Here is a 24,916-nt window from a genome sequence, read left to right as displayed (position 1 = left end):
CTTGCCTGTTCCTTTCTGCTTTGTTGCAGGGGCCTGGATTCAACCCTCTGCCCCTGTTAAGTGGACACTCTTGTCTTCTCTGCCTGCTCCCCCTTTCTGCCCTCCCGGCTGGCCTCAGCACTCTCTAGGTGGGAGGCTAGAAGGGACTCAGAGGACCGACTGGGCAGGAGTGGCATCTGGGGTGGGGGTTGGAGCTGGGGTGGGGAGGGGCTCCCTCTGGAAGGATGATGGGCAGAGTCCTTTACAGTTGGTGTCAAGGATCATCAAAGAACCAGGGAATGTTCCCAGACTGATGGGCTTCCTCCCACACAGCAGAAATCCCTATTTCCACGGCTGGACTCTATCACCTTGTGATAGATACTGCCTTTGGGCAGTAATTAGGTCTTATGGGTGGGGCCCTAACAGGATTAGTGCCCTTATTTAAAAAAAATTTTTTTAATGTTTATTTATTTTTGAAGGGTGCCTGCGTGGCTCAGTTGGTTAAGCATCTGACTCTGATTTTGGCTCAGGTCATGATCACTCGGTTTGTGAATTCAAGCCCCGCACTGAGCTCTGCACTGACAGTGTGGACCCTGCTTGGAATTCTCTCTCTCCTCCTCTCTCTCAGAATAAATAAATAAACTTAAAAAAATATTTATTTTGAGAGAGAGAGGGACAGAGCACAAGTGGGGGAGGGGCGGAGAGAGAGGGAGACACAGAATCCAAAACAGGCTCCAGGCTCTGAGATGTCAGCACAGAGCCTGATGCGGGGCTTGAACCCACGAACCTAGAGGTCATGACCTGAGCCAAAGTCAGATGCTTAACTGACTGTGCCACCCAGGCGCCCCTGGATTCGTGCCCTTATAAAAGGGTCCTCAGAGACCTTCCTTGCCCCTTCCACTGAAGGACACAGCCAGGGTACCGGCTATGAACTAGGAAGCAGGTTCTCACCAGACACTGACTCTGCCAACGCCTTGATCTTGAACTTCCAGCTCCCAGAACTGTAAGAAATAAATGTTGTTTCAGCCCCCTGGCCTGTCGTATCTTTGTTAGAAGAGCTCAAGTAGACTAAGACACTTTGTGGACCCCTGCCGTGGCCCCGCATCCATCCTGGTAAGTCATGACCCACCTCCGCCTGCTGCCTTCGGTGACTGCTTGCCTCCATGCAGGCCCTACCGAGGTATGAGTCTCCAGCCACAGGACGGCCCCCATCCCCCCACTGGCCCCAAACTCCCCACCTCCTCTTGCTCGGGTCAGGTCTCGCCTGCCCCACTGCCTCCCGGCTTCTGGCCACCTTCCAAGCTTGGCTGAAATGCCACCTGTCCCACCTGTGCTTCCCCCAGCACCTGGCCCGTGGCTCGCAGGCTGCACCTCATAGTTGTGACTTGCTCTCCTCTGCGCCTGGAGACTCTGTGTCCCTTACCTCTGTCCCGGAGACCAGTGCAGGTGGCATGGTTCCGGAGAAGCTCAAGCCGAGGGTAGCCCGACGTGTCTGGGAGGGGCTGCTGCTTCCCTGTGCCCAGCTCACCTCCACCAGCCCCTTCCCAGTGACAGTAGGTCAGCTGCTGGTTGGGCTGAGTGGCAACGTCCAATTTGGGTCTCTGCTGCTCTGTTCTTGCTGCTTCCTACTCTTCCAGGGTGCAGGTGCACAGGCCTAGGCAGGCCTTACCCCGGGACGTACTGCCAGCCACCTCTCCCCTCTTTCCTTCCGGCTTTATAAGCAGCTGGGTGGAGGGTGGACCGGCCCCTGATGCAGGCCTGCTTGCTCTCCCGATCCCTGTACCTCTGCAGGCTGACTCACGCTGGCAGAGGCCTTTAGCAGAACTGGGTTCCTTCCTCGGAGGTTCCTTCTATTTCCCGTCAGCTGCCCCTCTCAGACAACTCGCAGGACTTGGGCACGTGTAGACCCCAGCCCATCTTGTCAAAAATGACACCAAGTCTCTCTCGGTTCCCAATTACCTCTGGTATGGAATAGTGACGCCTTGTTTACATTTATACTTGTTCGTGAGGGTTCTCTGTCGCTCCCAGGCAGGATTGCAATTCCGAGTTTTGAGAACCCCAGCAGTAAATGCAAATGGACCTAACTGGCTTTTCCGCGTGGGTGGGGACAGCCCCTTAGCGGAGTCCGGGCACGCTTTAAGCTCTTGCTGGCCCCCACCCCTGCTCATCTCTCCCCACTCAGCCCTGGCACCTCCCATCAGCTTTCACGGCTCAATCCGAGGCCCTAACTCTTGGGGCCTGTTGAACGAGGGGCCCGAGTGAAGGCTCCGTCTCCTTGCCCTCCCCACCACCTGAGTGCTTCAGAGAACAGGCATGAGCACTGGGCCCTGCACTCAGCTGTGTGCGGGTGTGTGAGGGAACACCCCATCAGGAATCCCCGCTGAGAATAAGAGAAAAGCAGGGGTGGAAAAACCGTTGGCCTCAGAGCGGGGGTGCCATGGAGGACCTGAGAACCCACAGGAAGAGGTGGCCAGAGAAGGGCAGGGGCCAGGACTTGACCAGGACTGTGAGTTCATAAAACCCAAGCGGCTTTCAAACATCACTGTGTGATGGAGCAAAGGGGAGAGGAGGCAGGGAATCAAGACTGGAGCCTGGGGGTCTGGCTCTCCAGCACCCCTGTGGGGAGAGGACCGCCTGGCAGGGGCCCCGCCCTAGGTCGTGCCCAGGTTCCGTGCCTACAGGCCCTGGGGCAGCCAGCTCCGAACCCCGGCAGTTCTGGGCTTAGGTGGCGGGAAGGGTCAAGGCCAGGTGACTTCAGGACATGAAGAGGCCCAAGCGTGACCTGTTTAGGACAGCCTAGCACTGCTCCTGAGTAGGCACAAAGATGACACGGGGCCCAGAGGAGGGTCATCTGCAGAGGCGTGGCCAGTCTGAGGTGGCTGGCAAGGCCTCCAAGCACCCAGTCTGGATCCAGTGGAGAGCTGAGCTGGAAGCAACCAGATCAGGCGAGGTCGTTAAGAGCAGGGGATTCTATTTATCTGACTATAAAGTAAGGCTCCCATCAAGGAGCTTAGCTTTTAGTCTCACAGAATAGCGGGCGGTCTGCCTGAGCACACCTTGCTGCTGAAGCCACAGGTGTGGGGCAGAGGGGGAGTACACTGGGGGGAGCGTCCCAAGCCTAACTTTGACCTCAGACGCGCCGACTGGGTGGTGGACTGTGGGGCCTTTGTGTGGCTGCACCACTTGGTGTCCTGGGCCGGACAAGCTTTGGGAGACTCTGCCCATCACAGGGCAGGAGGAAGGAGAGGCTCCTGGGGGTGGGGGGGGAGACAGAGCCTCAGAGAGGGGAGGAAACAGAGAGGCCCTGGGGGGTGGGGGGGGGCAGCAGAGACTCAGGCAGAGCCTGCTGAGTGGGGAGAGTCTGGTGGACTCCATGCCTTTGAAAATCTCTTCAGAGAAGGGAGGGGAAGAAATCAGGTATTGGTTTAGGCCTCAGGTGAGGGGACAGGCCAAGAAAAGTTCTGAGCAGATGCTGAGGTGATACCCGTCCCTGCCTGACAAGGGGGGGGGGTCCCTAAGGCAGGGATGGAGCTGTTGGGTCTGTTTTAGCCCCCCACTCTACCCCCATATGCTTTCTGCCCAGCTTTGGGCATCGAACTGTGGCTGCGGTCCCAGGGCCCCCCTTGCACCCCCACAGTACTAGTGGATTTGGCCAATGGGCAGTGCTGGTGGGAAGGGTGGAGTATTCTCCCGCCTCATCACAGGTGCTGCTCCCACTGGGTGGCCTCATTTGCACTTTCTCCAGCTCTCCACAGGCCGGGGAGACACCATCCCTCCCTGCCACCCCCCCCCCCCCCATGTAGGTCCAGGTGCCAGTCTCTGGGCCTCCATTCCCGCCGCTTCTCTTTCCCTGGCCTCCACTGCTCCTGCTCCTTAACCTACATTCAGAGCCTCTCATTGGGACCACCTGGGGGGGGGGGTAGAGTCTACGCTGGGGGTCCAGGGCTCCAAAGGACCAGACGGGAGGTGCCGTGTAGAAGCAGCGGCTGCTGGTCACTTCTCAGGGCCCCCTAACAGGTGCCCTGTCAGCCACGGCCTGTGCGTTGGGAGAACTTCTGATTTTTTCCATCTTCTTACAAGAGACTTCCCGTTTTCAAGTGTTATATTAATTTGAAAACAGTTTTAAACCACCAGGAGCCAAAGCCAGTCATTATGAGGAGTTAGGGTGGGCAGCTGGTGCTCTGGGCTCCAGAAGGCAAGAGTTGGGGTTGGGGGAGCTGCACCCCTCCCCTCTTCAGGACACAGGTTTGTGTCCTCTGTAAGCCTGACAAGCTCACCAGCCAGGGGCTGAGGTTTTGGAGGGGAGAAGCTGGTATTTCAGACAGGTTTGAACCTGCCCGAAGCCCAGTTAGGTTGCTGCTCTGTCTGGTGGGTCCAAGGCTGGGGGACCGCTACAGAAAATATAAGAATAATGGTACCTGTGGGGTGGGAGGTAGGGAAGGAGCCGGGCCACACCATTCCTGACTGGGGGTGTGGAGCCAGGCTGAAAAGTGCCCGGACCTCTGTGGGCACAAGAGCTCCGACCCCAGCCTCGCCCCTGGGGGTGGATGCAGACAGGTTTTGGGGAGGACTGCAGGTGGACCCTGAGTCCAGCGACCTCACCTTCTCACAGCTCCTATAGCCACCTATTGTTTGTACCTCCCTCTGCTTGGTAGACCCTTCTGTGCTCAGAGGCTGGCCCTCTTCGTGGTACTGATTTCAAGTCCTTCCACGCAAGGGCTCCAATGCAAGGATTGCAATGCATTCATTCAGCTGCCCTGGCCCCCCGCACCTTCAGTCCTCATCGTCATCCATTCTGGATAAATCCCCTACCTTTAGCAGCGCTGGTCCTACAGGCACTAGTGGTCCCACAAAGCAGTGCCCATGAGCAGTGGACACCCGGCCCACCTGCTACAGTCCCTCTTGTCCATCACCTGCAAGGGAGCGCCCCTACCCTCGTCTGGTGTCATGGCACGCCAGCTGGGTGGATGGCCTCCGCGAGGCTCCTCCATAGATCATGGCCTGACTCCACCGACTCCGGACCTAGAGAGGGTCCCAAGGTTGGGGTGGGATGAACTCCGGTCTGGCACTCAGTAGTCATTCCCGAATCTTGGTTGAATTAGGAATCCCTACTGGGCTTGGGGAGGGAGTAGGCTCGCAGGTGAGAGGGATGTCACCGGTGACTCCAGGGAGAGGGCGGGGTTGGGGTGTCCAGGGGCTGGGGTCGAGGTCTCAGAGTTGGGGCTCATGGGGTGTCTGGGGGTGGGGTCTGGGCCTCGGATCTGGGCAGGGGGCGCTGAGGTTCCCAGGACAGAGGGCCCTATCTCCGGTCGGGGCAAAGGGCGCTGGGGTGTCTAGGGGTGGGATGGGGTCTCCGGGCAGGAGTCGCTGGAGTTCCCAGGGGTGGGGCTGGGGTCTCCAGGGATTGGGTTAGGGTCGCGGGATGAGGGCACCGGGATCCCCAGGGGTGGAGCCGGGCTCCAGGGCCCAGAGCGCCCTCCCGCGCACGAGCAGCACCTCCTCTCCCTCCACGCACGCCCCCTCCGGGAGCCGCGCTCGACCCCGCGTGACCGGAAGTGGCCCCCCGTGGGCGCGGGCGGGGCGGGGCCCGGCGGCAGCACTTCCGGTGCCCACGCGCCGCCGCCGCGCAGCTCCGGGGCCGTCACTTTGTGTAGCGCTGGGCGCGCAGGCCCGGCCCGGCCCCGGCGTCCGGCGGCGGCTCGGCCGGCCCGGCGCGCGCGCGGTGAGTGGGCGGCGGCGCGGGCGGCAGGTGCGGGCGGCCGGGCGCGAGGGCCGGGCCGGGGGGTCGGGCCGCCCCTCCACGCCGGCGCTGGGAGGCCGCGGGGCCGACGGGGCCTGGCCTGGGCCTGGCGGGGCCGGAGCGGCGCGCCGGCCGGGCTCTCGGCGGCCGCGCCCACGCCCGGCGCCGCCCGCCGACCCCCGCCCGGCCCCGCGCGATGGGGGCGGGCTCCGACCCCCGGGGCGGGCAGAGGCCGGCGGCGCGGAGCAGGCGGGGCTGGGGAGGACACGCGCGGACTCCTCGGGAGGTGCCCGCCGCCGGCTAGGCCCGAGGGGCGGGGGTTGGGCCGTGGCCGCCCCCGGGGACACACCCATCCAGGAGGGGCTGTCACCGCCAGGGCCTCTGCGGGAGACCCGAGCCCGATAAGCCCCCTGGAGGGATGGAAGTGGCTTGGCCAGGCGCCCCGGGAGCTTGCTTAGTGACCTTGGGGGCCTCGGCTGGGTCCTCCCTCTCTGCAAATGGAGGCTCCGGTGGGCTGCTATGCCGTCTTCTACTGCTGGTCGTCCGGTAGGGGAACTCATCCCTGGGGTTGGACAGGGTCTGGGCCGCCCCATGTGGCGGCAGAGGTGGGAGAGGGGCTGGCCTTTGGTAGAGGAGTAGGTGGGTAGGGAGAAGGGGAGGTGTGCAGAGGGATTAGGCCCTTAGCTGCACCTGTGCGGAGAGATCTTCGTACTTGGTTTGGTTCAACAAGTGTTGGCAGGTCTGGGGAGCTGGCCAGCATAGTGAAGGGCTGGCCCAGGGGAGCTGGGGGAGTAGCCCCATGGATACACCTGCACCAGGAGCAAATCCTGGAGAGTAGGGGAGCCCGAGCCATGGACACACAGTGAGGGTCCTAGTTGTCAAGGAAGGAAGGCTTCTTGAAGGAGGCAAAAACCTGGAAGGCCTTGAATAACAGGAGTGTGGTCAGTAAGGCCACCTAGAGGGAAGGAAGGGGCCTAGATATATATGTACCCACACGTTTCTTCCTTTCTAGGTAGGCTTCTTGGATTTGGGACTTTTGTGGAGAGTTCTAACAGTTTCCAAACTTTGCTGCTGCTTTCTGTTCTCATAGAGGGTGTTTTGTCATCCTCAGTTCTGAGTGTCGGCAGTGCTGTGTCCTAGGGTGCAGGGCCCCAAGGGAAGTAAGGGTCTGGGATGCCCTGGGGGCTTATGTTGCTGAGGCTGCTTACCTGACCCTCTGTGGCTTCTGACCTGGGATCAGATGCCAGGAAGCGGGCAGAGTGAGTTTCAGTGGGCTGGCAGGCTGGGAAGAGGAGAGAGGAGAGCGTGTGGGTCTGGGGGAGTGTGCCCAGCACCTAGCTGCCTGGTGAGGCAGAAGGAACCTGGTGCCTGAGTGACTGAAGTCTGTTTTCCGGAATGATTCTGTTCTGGATTCTGTGTTGGGGTATGTGGGGTGTCTGTTTGTGCTAGGCTGTGATTCCATCTGCAGAATGACTGCTGACCTCCAGTGCTGCTGACCCTTTCCCTTCTCTGGTCATCAGCAGGTGCATTTTGGAGGAAAAGGGACTTCAGGTGACAGCCTCTTTGAAGGCAGAGACTCCATAGTGCTTCTGGGATGGGTTCCATTTTGAAGGACCCCAAAGAGTGGTCAGTCTGTTGTGGAACGTGGCAGTGGGGCCAGAATACCGAGGGTTTTTGTTTTTGTTTTTGTTTTTAGTGAGCTCTGTGCGCAACGTAGGGCTTGCACTCACAACCCCGAGATCGAGAGTCGCATGCTCTACTGACTGAGCCAGCCAGGTGCCCCTGAGTTTTTAAAATCTCATGTTATCATGTTGATTACAGACCTTAGAGCCGTTTCCTTAATAAATATTTGAGTGCTCGCTCTGTGCCTGGCACGGGGTAGGGTGGGGGGAGTGTTCAGAGATGAGCAGAGGGAACTTCGCCTTCCTGCAGTGGACTGTGTGCTTGGGGAGACAGGCACTGAGCAGACAGTTCTGTAAATATATAAAAGTGAGGCGCCGTGAGGGCAGAGTTCAGAGAACTGTGTGAAACAGGGGACCCGGGAGGCTACTTCCAGAGGCTCAGTGAAGAAGAGGAGAAGTGAGAGCCGGGCAAAGGGAATGGCATGTGCAAAGGTCCGGAGGTGGGACCAGCATGGGGCCACTGTATTCCAAAGCCTTGGGGTTTTCTTCTTTTGTGAGTGGGTCCTCGGGTACAGCAGACTGGCCTGTGGGAGTCTGCTCTGGATGGTGGCCAGGCAGAAGGCAGCTCTGCTGGGCTTGGTGCGGTGTCTGAGTTCCGTGTGGATTTGTAGCCCGAGGCCTGGGTGAGAAAAGCCCTCCTGTGGGCCTGAGGTGGGTGGTGGGTGGTTGGGAAACCTTTGCTGAGCACACTCTCAGTGCCCTGAGTGCCGGGGAGGGCTGTGCCCTCCTGGAAGTGGCTGGTGTTACCCACGGCACACGTTTCTACACCTGGGCACCCTCACGTGCCCAAAGAACCATGGAGACCGAGGAGGTTGGTTTGGGGGAGCGTCTGGAGGCTGGGGTGGCCTGTAGAGGCATAGCTCTTCACCTGTGACCTTGGATTCGGTGTCTGTGAATCCGCAATCTAGTCAGCTAGAGGGGAGCGTGAGGGGCAGGACAGAGGTGGCCTCTGGGTGCCCACACATCCCAGCCCCTGGACCTGGGCCTTGGTCTCTGGAAGGCTCTCATGGGTGCACCGAGGCACCTGCTCTGGAAGTGTGGGCGTGTAAAGCCTCGGCAGCTCAGAGTGGTGCCGAGAACCGGTGCGTGCTGCCTCGTTAGTAGAAAAGCGAGGGGTTGTGGAATGAGAGCTCGTCACTGAGCAGTTTCCCTGTGGATACCTGGTGTTCTGAGCCGCTCTCGTGACCCTGCACGTCTCCATGTGGGGCGCCCCTGTCCCGTTGGAGGAGTTCTGCGGCAGATGCTGTCTACTGCTGGAGCCCGACGAGCTGCGCTGGGCCCACCTGCCCCACGTGGCCCGATGTTGCAGGATCCTTCTGGCGGTCGTGCCGTCATCCCAGGGTGCTGGGGTTGCTGTGTTTGCAGTGGGCTCAGATCACTTCGGGAGTGGCCCACTTTAGGTCTGAAACGCTGACGGGGCTGGGGGGTAGGCTCCTCAAGTTTTCACTCAAGAAGGAGCCCCAGAAACCGACCTGTCAAAACCGTGACTCTGTCCTGCCCTTGGATCTCCACAGGCTGGTGGAGGGTGTGCACCTGGGAGGGAGGCGCCCCCCCCCCCCGCCCCCCAAGCCCTCGGGTCTGGGCCCTGCCGCCTCATGGCTCTGTCTCCGGAGCACCTGGGCTGAGGCAGCTGTGACACTGGTGTGAGTGGCACCCTGGAAGCCACTGGGCCTTTGACAGTTCCCTCCTGGGATTCTCTGATCCTTAAACTTGAAGAGCCGTTAAAGGGCATTTTAGGTTGTATCTGCTGGTCCGGCGATGAAGCAAGTCTCCACGAGCTGCTGAATGCATTTTCCCGAATGCCCTGGATGGAGTGAGGGGCCAGGGAGACGCAGGGGGCAGCGCAGACCCACGACGTCTTGTGTCGCTGCCTCTGGCAAATAGGAGCCCGACCGGCCTGCCTTCCAAGCGGTGGCGAATGAGCCCGCCTGTCTTACCTGTCACCCCTGCCCGAGCCCGGGCCTTTCCTCCCGTACCCCTGCTGGCACAGTGTCGGTGTGCAGAGGTGGGTCCCCCGGATGGAGGTGGGCTGTTGCTCACAGGCCGCACTCGCCCCTTGCGGCCAGATGTGGGCCACCCTCGGCCGTGTGGCCTGGACCCCCTGCTTCTCACAGGCCCTGAGGATGAAGACCTAGGCTAAATCCCTGATTTACTCCTAGACGGCACAGCAGTTCGTGCCCTGCACAGAATTTCTGGCAAGAAGGAGCTGAGGCTGCATAATGGGGTCACAGAGAGGGGCTCTGTGGTTAGTCTTTCTGGGCACAGAGTGTCCCAGTTGTGCCTCATGAGAGCACAGGAAGAGCCTCGGTCCTTCCTCCTCTGGTGTGTCACTATCTAGTGGGGGAGATAAGTCCTGCCTCCCGGGGGACGGAGGGAGGCCCGAGGAGCAGCGCGTGGGAGCGAGCGGGGGGTGGGGGCGGCTCATCCCCGCTGCCCGTCTGTGTTTCAGGCCGAGCTGAGGCTTTCCTCCGGAGAAGATGGCAGCTCTTCGTAGGACCCCGGACTCACCAGCCACGCAGCTGGCGAAGGCGGAGGATGGGTTGGGATGTGGTCCTGCTCAGGAGGAAGAAGAGGAAGAAGAAAAGGGGGAAGAGGTGGAGCTGGAGGAGGAGGAGGAGGAGCTCCTAGCAGAGGACGGGGAGGACCAGGAGGTGGTGGAGGAGGAAGAGGAGGAGGGGGGGCAGGCAGGGCACGTGGAGCAGGTAGAGGTGGAGGTGGAGGCGGACGAGGACGAGGTGGTGGCAGAGGAGCAGAGTCCCACGTTGGGGACCCAGGGACGCCTTCGCCGTGCCGGTGATGCCAAGTCCCCAGTTCTTCAGGAAAAGGGTAAGAAAAAGGAGCTGGCTTTGGGGGGAGGAGGTGAGGGAGCTTGGGAGGGCAGGTCGGGAGAGCTCTTTGGCCTGATAGGGTGGAGCTGGAGCGTCAGGACCCAGGCTTTGGAACGGAGGAGCGGGGGCTCCTGATCTACTTGCTGTCTGGGCAGGGGTGGCCATGAGGCCTGTTGGCGAGGGCAGATCCCTAAGAGATCCTCCCCTCAGCCTTGCAGGCCAGCCAGGCTCCAGCCACACCTAGGGATGAGGACCTGGATGAGGATGAGGAGGATGAGGACGAGGAGGACGAGGACGAGGAAGATGATGACGATTCCCTGACAGCTGGGTCTCAGGTGAGCCACTCTCTCACTTGGAGCTCAGTTAACCAGGAAGGCTTTCCTGAGGGGGAAGCCTGGCATCTGCTGTCCTGGAGAGCCCTGTTGGCAAGGCAGGGGCGCCGTGGTCATCAGGGCGAGCTCAGGCTGTGAGCAGGGACAGGGCAGCAGGACGCGGCTGGGGGTCTCTACCCGCAAAGCCATGGGATATGGTTCCACTTCCCGGGGGCCCAAGACTTCCCAGGCCATTGGGATGTCCTGAGTGTGTTGACTGCCACTTACTCAGCTGCTCTGTGCGTAGTTATTTCAGGGGACTGGCTCTGTCCCAGGATCGGGCTGTGGTCCCTCACCTGGAGTGCTGCTCGCCTGGCCGGGCTCTGGCTTCCTGCCGAGCCCAGGCAGATTAGTCGATGCCACATACTCACCCAGGCGTGGGCCCTCTCATTGCTGATGCGACTACTGGCTTAGGTTGGACGATGACATAGGAGGGGAGGATACCGCCTCTTAGCACGGCCGTGGACTTGAGCTGCATTGTCTCCTGGCCTCAGTGTGAGAGTCTTGGCTCTGCCCCACACAAACTGAGTGCTCACCCCGTCTGAGCCTGGGTTCCTCATCTCTGAATGGACGTGGGGTCCTTGCCTTCCAGGGTGCAGCCAGGCTCAGAAGCCCTCGGTGCCACTGGGGCTTTGGGCTGTTGGGCTGTGTCCCCGTGAGCTCCATGTTGCAGGTCCACGGGCAGCTCTTCCTGAAGTAATTTTCTGTCGCTCTCTTTCTAGGGGCTCCCCTGCCTCTCTCCTAGGGCAGCTTAAGGCAGTGGCCAGGGCTCTTTGTTTTCCAGGGGCTGGTCACCTTTGAAGACGTGGCTGTGTATTTCTCGCTGGAGGAGTGGGAGAGGCTGGACGCAGGCGAGCGGGACCTTTACAAGGATGTCATGCAGGAGAACTATGGGATCCTGGTGTCCTTGGGTAAGCAGGGGGCCTTCCGTCCCCAAGAGGCATTCCTACATGATGACTGCCAGCAGCTTAGCTGTTTGAGAGAGTGGCTTCTGAAACCCCAGGGTCTAGGAGAAGGGGGTCCTGGATCCAGCCCACCTCTTGGGGGTCCTTAGGGACCACTCTGGCTTCTGGGTGGGGCTGTGTTCTGGGGTCTTCACTGTGGTCCAGCAGTGCCGTGAGCCAGGTGGATGTGTTCTGGGAGCCACCGGTCCAGCTGTGGTCTCTGTTCTGTATACTCCCCAGGGGCCTCCAGGGGGGAGGAGGAGTCAGGTGATAGAGGAGAGGGGTGAGGAAGGTGTGGGGGGGCCCTGCAGAAAAGCTGGGGGGTATCAAGGCAAAGTTCTAGAGAAGTGAAGGTGGGCTTTCCCAGAGTGGAGGCTGGGAGGCGGGAGAGCTGGTCCTGGGAAGGAGGGAGAAGAGCGGCGAGAGAGTGAGGAGGGCTTGGGGTGTTGGGATGGCACCACGTGGGGTGCGGGCGGGCCTGGCCAGAGTGGCCCTGCAGCTGCTGGCTGTCCTTCTCCTGGCCAGGATACCCAATCCCCAAGCCGGATCTGATCTTCCGGCTGGAACAAGGGGAGGAGCCCTGGGTCCCAGATAGCCCCCGTCCTGAGGAAGGAGACATTGTCACTGGCGTCTACACAGGTGAGTATGAGATGGACTCTCGTGCGGTTTCTGCCTCTGTAGCTCCTCAGAGCCCTGCCGACTTTGGCCTTCACCTTAGCTCTCTGCTGCAGCCCTGGTGCTGGCGGTCTGGGCCGTGGACGGGCGCGTGGAGACAGGGAGGCCGTCGTGCGCCAGTCTCTGCCTTTGTGGGCTGGCTTCTCTTGATTCCAGCCTGTGGTCGTCCAAGGCTGGGGAGTCCTTACAGAACCTCGAGCTTCCTCTTAGGAGCCCTTCACACTGTCCCTGTCCCTGCCTTGGAGCGTCTCTTTGGGTCTTGGAGTTGTTTTGGTAAGCGAGGGCCAGTTGTTAAGTCTTTGGCGCAGAGGGACGGGAGTGGGCACGCTCGGTCCTGGCCGTGCCAGAGCCCTTCTGGGTCCCAGACTGGAGCCGGCTCTTTGCCTTCTGCACCCACTTGGCCATCTCTGAACGAAGGGTCTGGGGGGCCGGCCACAGGCCTGGGCGGGCAGCCGCGCACCTTCCCGGGAGGAGGTTTGGGAGGGATACGTACGGAAAGTGTTCAGGGTGGCAAATTTCTCTGGGGACTGAGGCGACTCTGGCTCTGTTCCTCTAACCCCCTGAGATTTGCTTGCTTTACTCACACGGGGAATAAAGAAATTCGAACCGAATCCATAATTTCCAGGCTGAGGGCGCGGGACTGTCGGTTCTGTGGGGGTGCTTCAGGAGGTGTGTGTTAGGCTCGGTGTTTCAGGGCTCCCTGGGGGCCCTTGCATGGTGGGTGTACCGGCCTTGGGTTGGAGTGATGTCACCTTAGTGAGGGGCGCTGGATGGCTCATGCCGGTCACGTGCCTGGATAGACTCAGAGCCTCTCCTAAACGGGTTTTCAAATAAAAACAGAGAAACACAGACAATGCTACGCCTACACGTGTACTCTTCAAAGCATTTTCCCATTTACTTTGTATCCTCACGGCACCCCCGTGACATGGCAGGGCAGAGGAGAGCAGCCTCCCTTGCGGATGAGGAAATCGGCTTCTAAAGTGGTGGTTAAGAGCCCGGGCCCCGCTGTCCATGGTGTTGCAAAATGGCCTTCCTGCCCCAGCTGTCCACCCTCTCCGGGACCCTGTCTGGGAACCGTTCCTGGGCTGCAGACTGGGGAGGGCTTTAGTTGGTGAGACCATGGCAGCTGCTTACAGGATGAGGCTTGGATGTGGGTGATGTTTCTCAGGGGGCCTTAGTGGGGGGTCGGCCCTGTTCAGAATAGTCACCTGCAATTAAAGGGGCCACAGACCTCCGTCAGCCTGTCTCTTATCATGTGGTCTAGATGTGGCCCCATTGTCTATGCTTCTTGGAGGGTCCTGGGGTGCAGACTTTCGCAGGTTTCAGCCTGGGTGGTCCCCACAATGTGACCTGTGACCCTGGGTGAGTTTGGCAGCTCCCTGAGGAGGACGGCTAGCCAGGCCACTGCCCCTCTGTCCTCCCCAGTGGCTGGTTGTCGTGCCAGGTAGGGCCGGTGAGCCCAGAGTGCTCCCCTATCCCACCCCTCCTGTCTGGGGAGCCCGAGGTAGGGGCAGGACCGGGCATAGTCTTAGACGTGGCCTTGTGCCCGGGAGGGGATACGGTAGCCAGGGCTGGGGTCGGCTTGGGTGCACTAAATCCACCTAAGGTCCTTCTTAACTAGAACTGTAGTCCGTTTGCTAGACGGCCTCCTTCCCTTTTCTCCCTGTACTCATTTCTGAGCACCTGAGTCCGTTGAGAATTGAGGATTGCTGGGTCTGGGCGGGACAGATGCCGACTGTTCTGAACCCAGCAGAGTTTCTGGATTTCTAGATTGGAGTCTGGCAAAACACAAGTGTATTCCTCTCTTGTGCTGCTTGAAAAATTGGGCCAAGAGGTCTGGCACATTGTCCGCCTCCCCCGACTCAGGCACCCCGTGACCGGTCCAGTGCTGACTTGGCGCGTCCTGCTCTGGCTCCCCACCCCGTGGCCACCACCTCCAGCTCCCGGGTGCTGGCTGTCCTCGCCTCTTCTGACCCCACCCCTTTCCTGCACCTGTCTCCTCACCCGGCTTAGATAGCAGCACCTCTCCCTCCTTCGTGCTTGCCCTGTGTAGTCGCCTGCCAGACCCCTGCCCCTGGCAGCAGCCCGTTCCCTGCCCACACGTGCACTAGAGCAGGGATCGTGGCTGGAATACGGCATGCCTGTGGGCTGACCACAGGCCTCCTGAGGACGCCGCCACCACCTTGGCCTGCTGGGCTGGCCTTGTGTCCTCGCTAGGCTGGCTTCTCTGCTCTCTGAGATACGGACCCTCTTGGCCTCAGGACTCCACGTGCCTCGATTTCTCAGCTGCTTTCCCGGCTGCTTCTCCGCCTGCCCTCGCTTGTTTACGAGACCAGGACGGTCCTGCGTCCTCTTCTGTCCTCTCTAGGTGACTGGTGACTGGGACCAGAGCCTCCGGTACTATTTCTGTCTCTGTTGCCCATTCTCAGCTGCTTTCTCCAGCCCTGACCTTGTCTGCTTGACATCTCCACTCAGTTATCTGATGGACGTCCCGCAGTGAATCCCCCCAGCCCCCAGCGTGAAGTGGCCCCGCTTGTCCCCCGCAGGCCCCCCTTGCAGCGTCCTGGGCACCTGAGTGGGCCTGGCTGCCTGCCTGAGTGGTCCTTGTCTCTGCTTTCCTTGCGCTACCCCATCCCACGCTTCTATGAGGCCATCAGGCACAGGTGTTCCTGAGCTGGCCGTCTGCCTTACTCTCTGGAAGTTTCCCCATGCGCTTGGAGTAGCATCTGGGCTCTCTGCTGTGGCCTTGAGACCTGCCGCCCTGCCGGACACACTTCACACACCCTTGGGTCTTCAGGCTCAGCTCCACAGCCAGCCTTTCTCTTCAGGCTCTCGCCTGCCTCAGGGCCTTTGTGCCTACTGTTTCCCCTGCCCAGAGTGCCCTTTGTGTGGCTGGCTCAGCTCTTAGGTCCCTACTAAGTCGCGTGTTCTCTGACCACATAGACTTCAGGAGCACTCCCTCCTGCCTTCCTCCAGGATGTTTCCTGCACGTACAGCAGACAGTGCTGTCTGAAACGGTCCTGGCTGGATGTTTGCTTCCTCATTTCCTGCCTGCTGCCTCCGGCAGACTCCATGAGAGCTGGCACTGTGTATTGTCCACCCCTGTGCTGTCTCCACGGTACCTGGCGTGGGCCTGGCACCCAGTGGGGTCCTGCCCCTCACGCGAAAGTGAAGGACAGACGAGTACAGAATGCAGGGTTAAACCTGCCTGAAGATGATGCAGGAGAGGATAGAGAGAACATTTAAAGGCAGTAAGAGGTAAAACACTAAGGTGGGCGAATCCCACGGTGGGTGAGCGCGGGGAGTGGTTCTGGAGAGGAGGAACTCAGAGCAGCTGTGGAGCGGAGGCAAAGGCTGGGCGCCAGCCTGCAGGTGGTGTCTACCTCACACAGCCCGTGAGCGCCTGTCTGTCCTTGGGAGAACTGGGGTGGGGGCGTGTCAGACCTCAGCACGGGCTTTCCCTTTGTCACACCCCCGAGGGGACCTGGGATATCACTGAATCCCCCTTTGTGGTCTGAGCCAGGGAGAAGGCACGGAGGTGCCGTCTTGCCTCAGACCCCGGGGTTCGGTGTCGGCAGAAGGGGAAGGAGCCAGGAAACATTCCAAGTGAGGAGGGGCCCGGCCTCGAGCTCTTGCTAATAACTGGTCCTTGGTGTTACAGTTCATGGTACAAATGAGGAGGCTGAGGCCAGCGATGGGGGGCGGGCTCTGCCCTTACGGGAGGACAGTTCGAAGCACAGAAACTTGGCCCTGTCAGGAGCTGTCACACTGGAGTCCAGCCCTGATTACCAAATCCCTGCTCAATGGGGAGGAAAGGCAGCTGGCCGGCAGCCCTGGAGGAAGGAGCCATACGCAGCTTTGAGCACACCAGCCCCTGTCCGTGTCCTCCTTTGGTAACTGTCCCCAGGTGGGGGCCTCTCCCCAAGGCCACCTCGAGGCTCCGGGTCTGGAGGAAGAGGCAGGAGCAGGTGTGGACTTTACTTAGGGGTCGCAGCAGAGAGGCGTTTAGTCAGAGCAGGCCCACAGTTGACTCACTTTTGGGCCTGAGGGCAGGCCTCTGGGTCCCTGGACAGGGGCAGAGGCTGCCTGAGAGTGGGAGTCCTAGTAAACGGTGGCACCGTTCTCCGGGCGTTGTATGTCGGTCATGCGGAGCAGCTCAGGGGTACAGGTGCACCAGGTGTGTGGCCCAGGGGCCCTCCCCTTCCCCAAGGCCCTCTGATGAGCTCCTGGGTAGGGCACTTACTAGAAGTACCTCGGGGGCTGTGCTGAGGCTGCCACAGGTCAGCCCCTGGGATTGTCACTGGGCCTCTGAGGGCTGGTTCCAGCCTAGCTAATCGCCCAGGGTCACACTCCTTAGGAGCAATGTCTCTGGGGATGGAACACCGGCTCCCACTCAGGGTCCTCCCCTCTACCCTCTCCCTGTGGATTCTGGAAGAAGCAACTGTGTTTGACCCCATAGGCCACTGTTGCAAAATGTCCCGTCACCCTCTTTGTCAGAGCAAAACCTCTCTGTCCTGGCTCTCGTGTCACAAGTAGACCTGGTAAGTGCTCACTTGGATCCCGGGTCCCTCCTGGAAACCCTGTCCCCATTGCAGCCCGGAGTGACCCTTACATGGGACACCCCCACTCCAGGGCGCAACCTCCAGACCTTGGCCCACTTTGGTGACAGGAGGCAAGGGAACAGAGCCCAGCCTAGGGCAGGCTGCTCTTCCTCTGCTCTTTGTCCTGTGGCCCCGTGCCTTCCAGAGGTCCTGTCTTGCGGTGCAGCCAGCTCTGACTGCTAGGGACGTGGCTGCCCTTACCAGCCTTCCCTTGGTGTTAGCGGTGCTCTCCATGACCTGGCTGCGTGTTAAGTGTCGTCTTGTTCTCGGATAAATGGCTGTGCTCGTTCCAGGGCTAGTGACCCGGTCCCCCAGGTCGCTCTTATGATCGCTCTCTCTGTAGAGCCTTGTTCAGAGGCTCGAGGTAGGGGCAGGGCAAGGGCAGGGTTCACCCCCCGCCCCGGGGTGCATGGGGGAAACTTTCTGCTGCTCCTGGACCCCAAGGAGGAGGTGTGGTGGGTGAGTCACCGGGACCTGGCCCACCCCTTCCAGTACTGAGTGGCCGAGGTCGCCTGTTGGTGAGCCCTCATTTGGCCTGAGTGGCTGTTTTGGAGCCAGCGAGTGCTGCCCCTAGGCTAGGTCCTGGGGTGCGCGGTCACCCCACTGAGACATTGCACTTGTTCCTCAGCTTGAATTCCCCCTGCCTTAGGGAGTCTCATTCAAACTACTCACGACCCTCACCAGAGTCTTGAGGTAAAATTCTTTTTGAGACTTACGGAAAGAATTCCAGTGGATCTATCCGCTCAACTGCCTGCCCCTCCCACCGACAGTCCCATCTCGTGAGGGCACTGCAGTCTCGGCAGTGAGGAGCGTGCTCCCTGTGCTGTTGAGGTCGCTGCCACTCCACAGCACCCACTCATGCCCTGGGTGGCACCTGCAGGCAAACTGAGCTTAGTTCAGGGAACTTCTGTCTCTTGCTTAAAGCTTATTTTTACTACAACGGTATATTATTAACTGTAGAAAATTTAAAGGATTGCAATTATGAAAAAATAAAATAACCCATCTCTGTATCCCTTTACATGATGTGTGGTTTTTTTTCACAGCTGAAATCATGCCTGTGTCTGGCTTTATTTCACTCTGCGCTGTGCTGGGTTTGCCCATGTGACCATATCACCATACATGTAGAGTGCTGTACAGAAATACAGGATGAGGGCTGAGCCGGGGGTGGGCAGCCCTGCCGGGCCCGGACCTTCCCTTGGGGGCAGGACTCAGCAATCAGACTCATCCAGCCAGGTGATGCCTGGCACTGGCCACAGTTTTGGTGGCGGACCCAGGTGGGGTAGAAGGGATTCCCACCCTCAGAGCCCGAGCCTTCCAGGTTAGGGTTCTGAAGTGGGCTACAGCAATGGTGTGCGCCCACTGTGGACACACGTGGGGCAAAGTATTCATGAGAAAGTAGGCACACAGGTACTTTGGAACACCTGGGGCCACCGTGGGTCAGGCTTTTCCCTTCTGTTCCTTGGGATTCAGTGCCTGCTCCGTAAATAGTAGTTCCCTCCTGGGTGTATCATAATGGCAGGTATATCAGGACTCCATTATATAAAGTAGAAAACCCTGCAGGCCCGAGTCCATATCCATGACCTGCACTGAAGGGAGAGGTCGGGGTGCGGTTTGCTGGGGGAGGTACAGAACCGCAGGACCTTGGAGAGGGGGCTGTCTTTGGCCTTCTGTGATAAGGTGCTTGCAGTCCCCCCAGTCTTAGCCACCTGGGGACAGTTTCCCAGATGCACACTCAGAAAAAGCCCAGCTTTGGGGTGGCTTAGCAGGGGAGCGTGGGCTATACCTGAATAGTTGCTGGTGGCTGTTAGGATGAGTGCAGAGAGCTGGGGCCCAGTGGCCCCTCTGGGTCCCCTCCACTTAAGGTAGCTTTTCTGGTTCTGCTCTTGAGTATGGGAGGGAGACCCATGGCTGCTGGCCAGCCTGAGGCTGGTGAAGAATTCAGAGGTGAAGGGCTTCCCAGCAAAGCTTAGGTGCTTAGGAGGGCAGGCCCTCAGCGGCAGGGGCCCGGGGCTGTGCTGGCACCACAGTTTTGCTTGCCTTGGGCCAAGCAGGGGTGGGGGGTGGAATTCTCTGGAACACAAGGGGCTTTGAGGAAAACAGCTTGGGAATCTTTTTCTGAGCACAGGGCCCCTGCCCCCTGTAATATTCTCACAGGAGCCTGCAGGCAAGGTCACCAACTTTGCAGAGCATCCCTGTTCCTCCGCAGGTGGCATTAATCAGTTGATGCCGTTTGAGAACAGTCCAAGAAGTGAAGGAATCTCGGCTTCCCTAGGAGGGACACCCACGGGGGAGGCGGTGGCTTCACTGAAACGGAGGTGCCCTGTCCCAGACGGGGGATGGTCCCGCCCAAGCTGCCATTTCTCAGGGGGAGGAGCCTGCAAGGAGCTGCCTCTCACCTCTTTCTTCTGGCCTGCCTTTGTCACCTTCAGGGGCCTGGTTCTGGACCGACGATATAGAGGACCACGAGGAGGAGGAGGACGAGGACTTCCTGGCGGAGGTGGCCGAGGAGGAGAACGAGCCCCCGGGGCTCTGGTCAGCAGCTTATGGCGTGGGGGACGTGCCTGGGACATGGGGCCCCGATGACTCGGATTCGGCGCAGACTCCGGAGGGTTGGGGTCCCGACCCCGGGGGCCTCGGGGTTCTGGCCGAGGGGTCCGAGGCGAAGCCTTTCCTGCCGGGCCGGGAGCCTGGCGCGAACCTGCTGGCACCCTGGGCGTTCCCTGCCACCGTGGCTGCTCCGGCAGGGCGGCCCGAGACCACGTGCGACGTGTGCGGCAAAGTGTTCCCGCACCGGTCCCGGCTGGCCAAGCACCAGCGCTACCACGCGGCCGTCAAGCCCTTCGGCTGCGACGAGTGCGGCAAGGGCTTCGTGTACCGCTCGCACCTGGCCATCCACCAGCGCACGCACACCGGAGAGAAGCCCTTCCCGTGCCCGGACTGCGGCAAGCGCTTCGTCTACAAGTCGCACCTGGTCACGCACCGGCGCATCCACACGGGCGAGCGGCCCTACCGCTGCGCCTTCTGCGGTGCGGGCTTCGGGCGCCGCTCCTACCTGGTCACGCACCAGCGCACGCACACCGGAGAGCGGCCCTACCCGTGTCCGCACTGCGGACGCAGCTTCAGCCAGAGCTCGGCGCTTGCGCGGCACCAGGCGGTGCACACGGCCGACCGGCCGCACTGCTGCCCCGACTGCGGCCAGGCCTTCCGCCTGCGCGCCGACTTCCAGCGCCACCGGCGCGGCGGCGGTTGCACGGAGCCCGGCGGCGAAGGCCCTCGGCGGGAGGCCTGCGACGCGGTCCCTGCGGCGGGGCCCGAGGAGGCCGAGGCCGGGCCGGAGGGGCCGGAGGAGGCCGAGGCCGGCGAAGCGGACGGAGAGGCCGAGGTGGAGGCGAGAGAGGAGGCGGCGGCGGTGGGGCCCACCCCCGGGAGCAAGGAGGACCCCGAGCCGGACAGGCGGTTCCTCGAGGTGGGCAACGGCCTGGGGGAGGGCGAAGGCCCTTCCTCGCACCCCCTCGGCTTCCACTTTCCCGTGCACCCTAAGTCCTGGCTCCACCCGGACGGCTTCCCGATCCTGGGCCTCCCGGACTTCGGGGACCGGCTGCCGGCAGACGGGCGCCCCCTGCCGGGACCCCTGGGGGGCCGGCTCGCCCTGGTGGAGGGCGCGGGGCTGGCCTGCGACCCCTTCGGCGGCAGAGGACCGGGGAGCGGCGGCGGCGGCGGCGGGCTCCGCGCGTTCGCGCCGGCCGTCGGGGGGCTGCTGGCCGAGCCTGCGCCCGCGGCGCTGGCCGAGGAGGAGAGCCCGTGGATCTGCTCCGACTGCGGCAAGACGTTCGGGCGCCGCGCGGCGCTGGCCAAGCACCAGCGCTACCACGCGGGCGAGCGGCCGCACCGCTGCGCGGACTGCGGCAAGAGCTTCGTGTACGGCTCGCACCTGGCGCGCCACCGCCGCACGCACACGGGCGAGCGGCCCTTCCCGTGCCCCGAGTGCGGCGCGCGCTTCGCCCGCGGCTCGCACCTGGCGGCGCACGTGCGCGGCCACACGGGCGAGAAGCCTTTCGTGTGCGGCGTGTGCGGCGCGGGCTTCAGCCGGCGCGCGCACCTGACGGCGCACGGGCGCGCGCACACGGGCGAGCGGCCCTACGCGTGCGGCGAGTGCGGCCGCCGCTTCGGGCAGAGCGCGGCGCTGACGCGGCACCAGTGGGCGCACGCCGAGGAGAAGCCGCACCGCTGCCCCGACTGCGGCAAGGGCTTCGGCCACAGCTCAGACTTCAAGCGGCACCGACGCACGCACACGGGCGAGAAGCCCTTCCGCTGCACCGACTGCGGCCGCGGCTTCGCGCAGCGCTCCAACCTGGCCAAGCACCGGCGCGGCCACACGGGCGAGCGGCCCTTCCCGTGCCCCGAGTGCGGCAAGCGCTTCTCGCAGCGCTCGGTGCTCGTCACGCACCAGCGCACGCACACGGGCGAGCGGCCGTACGCCTGCGCCAACTGCGGCCGCCGCTTCTCGCAGAGCTCGCACCTGCTCACCCACATGAAGACGCACCGCAGCGCGGCCGGCGCCCCCGGCTCGGCGGCCGCGCCCCCCGCGTCCAAGGCCGAGGCGCCCGCCAAGGGGCCGCCGGGCGCGGGCAGCGGGCCCGGGGAGCGCGGCAGCACCCTGCTGGAGTTCGCGGGCGGAACGAGCTTCGGCTCCGAGCCCGCGGCCGCCTTCGCGGGGCCCTCGGGCGCCTACGAGGAGAGCATCCTGTGATGGCCCGAGGCTGACGGAGGCGCAGCCCGCTGGGCCGCCGGCCCCTTGCTCCTCTGTCCTTGGGGTGCTGAGGGCCCCAGTCCTGGTGCGGTGCCTTCCCCTCAGCCCCCGGCGCACCGCCCCGCCCGCCCCCGCCCGGCCTCGGGCGCCCCTCCTGCCCGGCCCCGGGGAAACCGGGCCGCCAAGCCCGTCCGGCCGTACAGGGGGCGCGCGGGGAGAGGAGAGCCGCGCGCGCGGAGGAGGCGAGGGCAGGAGGCGGCCACCCCGACCAAGACTGCGGCATCCCTGGGTCTGTGCTGTGAAGCCAAGCGGTAGGGATGGCGGGCGATGTTATTTATTTCACTCGGATTCCAATTTGGGTGGCCTGGGGTACCGGCGGCCGACGAGTTTGTGAGAGGGTTGTACAGCGAGGGCGGGGATGCCCTTGCGTCAAGGGGAGGGGAGGGTGGTCGAGGGCAGAGCATCCCGCTCCTCCTCCCGTGGGTTCGGCTGACGACTTCTTCCATTCCTCAGAGACTTCAGGGACCTTCTGGTCATTTGAGTGTGTCCGGGAAGTTTTAGGGACTGCGCGTGGCTAAGGGGAAGCCTTAGGGTTTCCAGAGGACGATGTTCCTCCCTACCCCGGGGGGACAGACATGCAGCTAGGAGAGCTTTTATTCTGTCTACTGTGGATATTTATTTCCATCTCTTGTGTGGCCTGAAGAATCTGGGAGGAGAAAACGGCAGAAACCAAATTTGTGGCCCCAGGCTGGTGGGTTGCAGGTGTTTGCAGGGTCCTGAGGGAGTTTGAAGCCTTATTCTGGGGAGAGTCACCCACTCTCCCCACCCCACTGGAGCACCCGGATCAGCCAGGCACTCGTGTTGCCGGGTGGGTTTCGGTCTCAGCCTCTTCTTCCAGCCCTTCGGTACTCTCACCCCCGACAGCCAGAGGCGGCACACTCAGAGATCCTTGGGGGCCTCTTGCCCGCTGCTGAGCCAAGGCCCCAGCTTTCAGCTGCCTGGGCTGTCCCCTCCCCTGGGGCAGGTGGACACACAAGGCCCTGCCCTCTGAGCCCAATGCTTCTTTAGATTTAGTAACCAACTGTAAAGCAGCAGGTCGGCAGCAGGATCGTTTCTCACAACCCTGCGGGCTTGGGGCCCTGTGATGTCTGCAGGTCCCTTTAACTCTGCTTCTGTCACTATTCTGTACTAGAAGCAAGTAGTGTTTCCGTTTAGAATCCCATTTCACAGGATGGACAGTCTGCACAGTGGCAGTCCACCTCTGGGGGTGCGGACCTGAGCCTGTGGCTCAGTGACAAGCCAGGCACCCAGCTATGCAAGGCCCGCACCTGGTGGGCACCCCACCCTCCGGGCTGGGCCATTGGGAGCCACTGGGCAGGCAGCTGAAGTGTGGCTCACGTGAGAGCCCTCTCTTCCCTCATGCCTTTTGGGCCAATGTGAGTGGGGCCAGAAAACAGACTTTGAAACAACTGCATTCCCTTTTAGACCTAGTTCCTTCTGTTTTAGTGTAGGCATGGCCTTGGGGCCTGAGAGCCAGCAGCCGGGCTCTCCAGCGCTGGGGGCGGGGTAGGAAGCGCAGTAGTTGGTGGGGGGGGCGGGGGCGTGGACGGTGGTGGTAAGAATTCGCCTGGCTGGATGAGGTGACGGGGTGGGGTGGGCGACGAGGAGGACAGGGGTCCCGGGAGGCGTCCGCAGTGCTGGGCGATGCCTTCCTGCCCTCAGTTTCTTTGCTCTCCCTGTGGGCCGGGAACGTCGGGGGCCAAGGGCAAGGCGGACTAGCCCTGCACGGCCGGGGTCCGGCTCCGTGCTCCTCCCTCCGTGCACATCCCTCAGAGTACGACCTGACCTTCGGTGCCCCTCCTGGGCCCCAGCTGCTGCTGCCTGGCCGCGGAGCCATCGGCAGGAGGACCTAGCTTTAATAAAGAGTGGAGAAATGAGCTTTCTGACTGCATTCCGTGTTGTTGCCGCTCGGCTCCTCCGTGCCCTCAGGGAGGCTCTCTGTGAGGGCTCAGGCCTTGTTTTTGCAAAAAAGAAAAAGAAAAAAGGGTTTTGTTTGTTTGTTTGTTTGTTTGTTTGTTTGTTTTAAGGAGTTTCTCCTTTCAGAAACTAAAATTGGCCTCCGAGGAGTCAGCCCACGATGAGCTTTGGCCTGCTGCCTGTGTCCGCCACGTCTCTCTGGGAGTCCCCAGCCACACTGCCACATGCTCTTTGTAATACACCCATCCTGGAACCTTACTGTGTTTGGGATTGTTTGCTCCAGCTTTCCCGCGGTCGAAGGAGAGGGGCCAGGTCCCCTTCCTGGGGGTCCAGACACCTGCCGAGTCCCAGACATTTCCTCAGAGGCCCCAGGGCTTCGTGGGCTTATCCAGGCTTACCTGCTCTGTGCCGGGGAGAAGCACACATCCCAGGACCCCAAACACCTTCCTTTGAGCTGATTTACTGACTATCTGCTCACCACATGATGTCCCCCCAACCAGATCTGACCTCCCACCCTTTCCCCAAGCATTTGGAAAATACAAACTATGAAGTAAATTCTCTTTCAAATGTGATTTCGAAGCATCAGAACCGAGCCCAATATTTCAGTTAAAAAAAAAAAAAAAAAGACAAGCTTTGAGAGGCAAATGGAGGTTAAGACCTAGTTAAAAATTGATAGCCTTGAGGATCTTGAAGTCTATTCAGAAAAGGTAAATTCTTCCCTGATAGGGCTTACAGACGTCCAGCCAAATTCTTTTTTATTTGGGGGATGGGGGGGGCAATCCTGATGGTCATAGAAAAAAAAAAGCCCTTCTGGTGTTGAGAGGACTTCTAAATTAATGGAGTCCCTAATCAATTCCCCAAGTATCAGTTTATCAGCTTCGATCATTGCCAAGGAGTGGAAGCCCCGTGAGATGTGACCCATGAAAGGAGGTACTCTGAGAGTTTTGAGGCTCTGAGCATCCCTCTGGCCTCCACCCACCTTTGTCATTTTCCTGTTTGTCTACTGCTTGTATTTCCCCAACCTCCTCCCTGTCTCCTGACCCTTACACTTGATCTCTTCAGACACTTCCTTCTAACTTTTTTTCTTTCTCTAATTGGCTACATATGGAATAAAGTATTTTGAGATTTTTTGGTTATATTTATTAAATAAAGCTTTATGATCCTTGTTCATTATTTAATTTTTTTCCTGATGATAAAGCACATGCTAGTTGTCAAAACTCCCAACAGTAGAAAAGTGTGTTATGTGCATACTTCTCATCTCCTAAAGCGTCACACTGCATCCAGCCATCAGGCACCACAGTTGATGCAGGAGGGCGTGGGGGCACATTTCTTCCACGTACACAGAGATGTTTCACAGCTGGGGATCGCT

The 24,916-nt window shown here is 60.9% G+C and overlaps 1 protein-coding gene across 2 annotated transcripts; it reads left to right on the top strand.

Moving 5' to 3' along the window:
* Nucleotides 1–5,561: 5,561 nt before the first annotated feature.
* Nucleotides 5,562–24,713, top strand: ZNF316 (zinc finger protein 316). Of its 2 annotated transcripts, none has more exons than XM_043559629.1 (6): nucleotides 5,562–5,701; nucleotides 9,851–10,227; nucleotides 10,440–10,564; nucleotides 11,385–11,511; nucleotides 12,070–12,183; nucleotides 19,250–24,713. In XM_043559629.1, the coding sequence occupies exons 2-6, from the start codon at nucleotides 9,879–9,881 to the stop codon at nucleotides 21,568–21,570; spliced, it is 3,036 nt and encodes a 1,011-aa protein (XP_043415564.1). In that variant the 5' UTR covers nucleotides 5,562–5,701; nucleotides 9,851–9,878; the 3' UTR covers nucleotides 21,571–24,713. The 2 variants fall into 2 exon arrangements, with proteins under 2 accessions (XP_043415564.1, XP_043415563.1); XM_043559628.1 differs by lacking the exon at nucleotides 5,562–5,701 and adding an exon at nucleotides 5,961–9,406.
* Nucleotides 24,714–24,916: the final 203 nt, after the last annotated feature.

This window comes from Prionailurus bengalensis, chromosome E3 (assembly GCF_016509475.1).
Source record: "Prionailurus bengalensis isolate Pbe53 chromosome E3, Fcat_Pben_1.1_paternal_pri, whole genome shotgun sequence".
NCBI classification, from domain to species: Eukaryota; Metazoa; Chordata; class Mammalia; order Carnivora; family Felidae; genus Prionailurus; species Prionailurus bengalensis.
Note: the sequence above shows the minus strand (reverse complement) of the source record. Positions and strands in the feature narration are given on the sequence as shown.

What these genes read in the sequence shown, in the direction of transcription:
- ZNF316 (XM_043559629.1), top strand. Translation starts at nt 9,879, where the DNA reads ATGGCAGCTCTTCGTAGGACCCCGGACTCACCAGCCACGCAGCTGGCG. An exon ending in CCCAGTTCTTCAGGAAAAGG is followed by an intron (nt 10,228 to 10,439) that starts GTAAGAAAAAGG and finishes TCCTCCCCTCAG; the next exon opens with CCTTGCAGGCCAGCCAGGCT. An exon ending in CCCTGACAGCTGGGTCTCAG is followed by an intron (nt 10,565 to 11,384) that starts GTGAGCCACTCT and finishes TTTGTTTTCCAG; the next exon opens with GGGCTGGTCACCTTTGAAGA.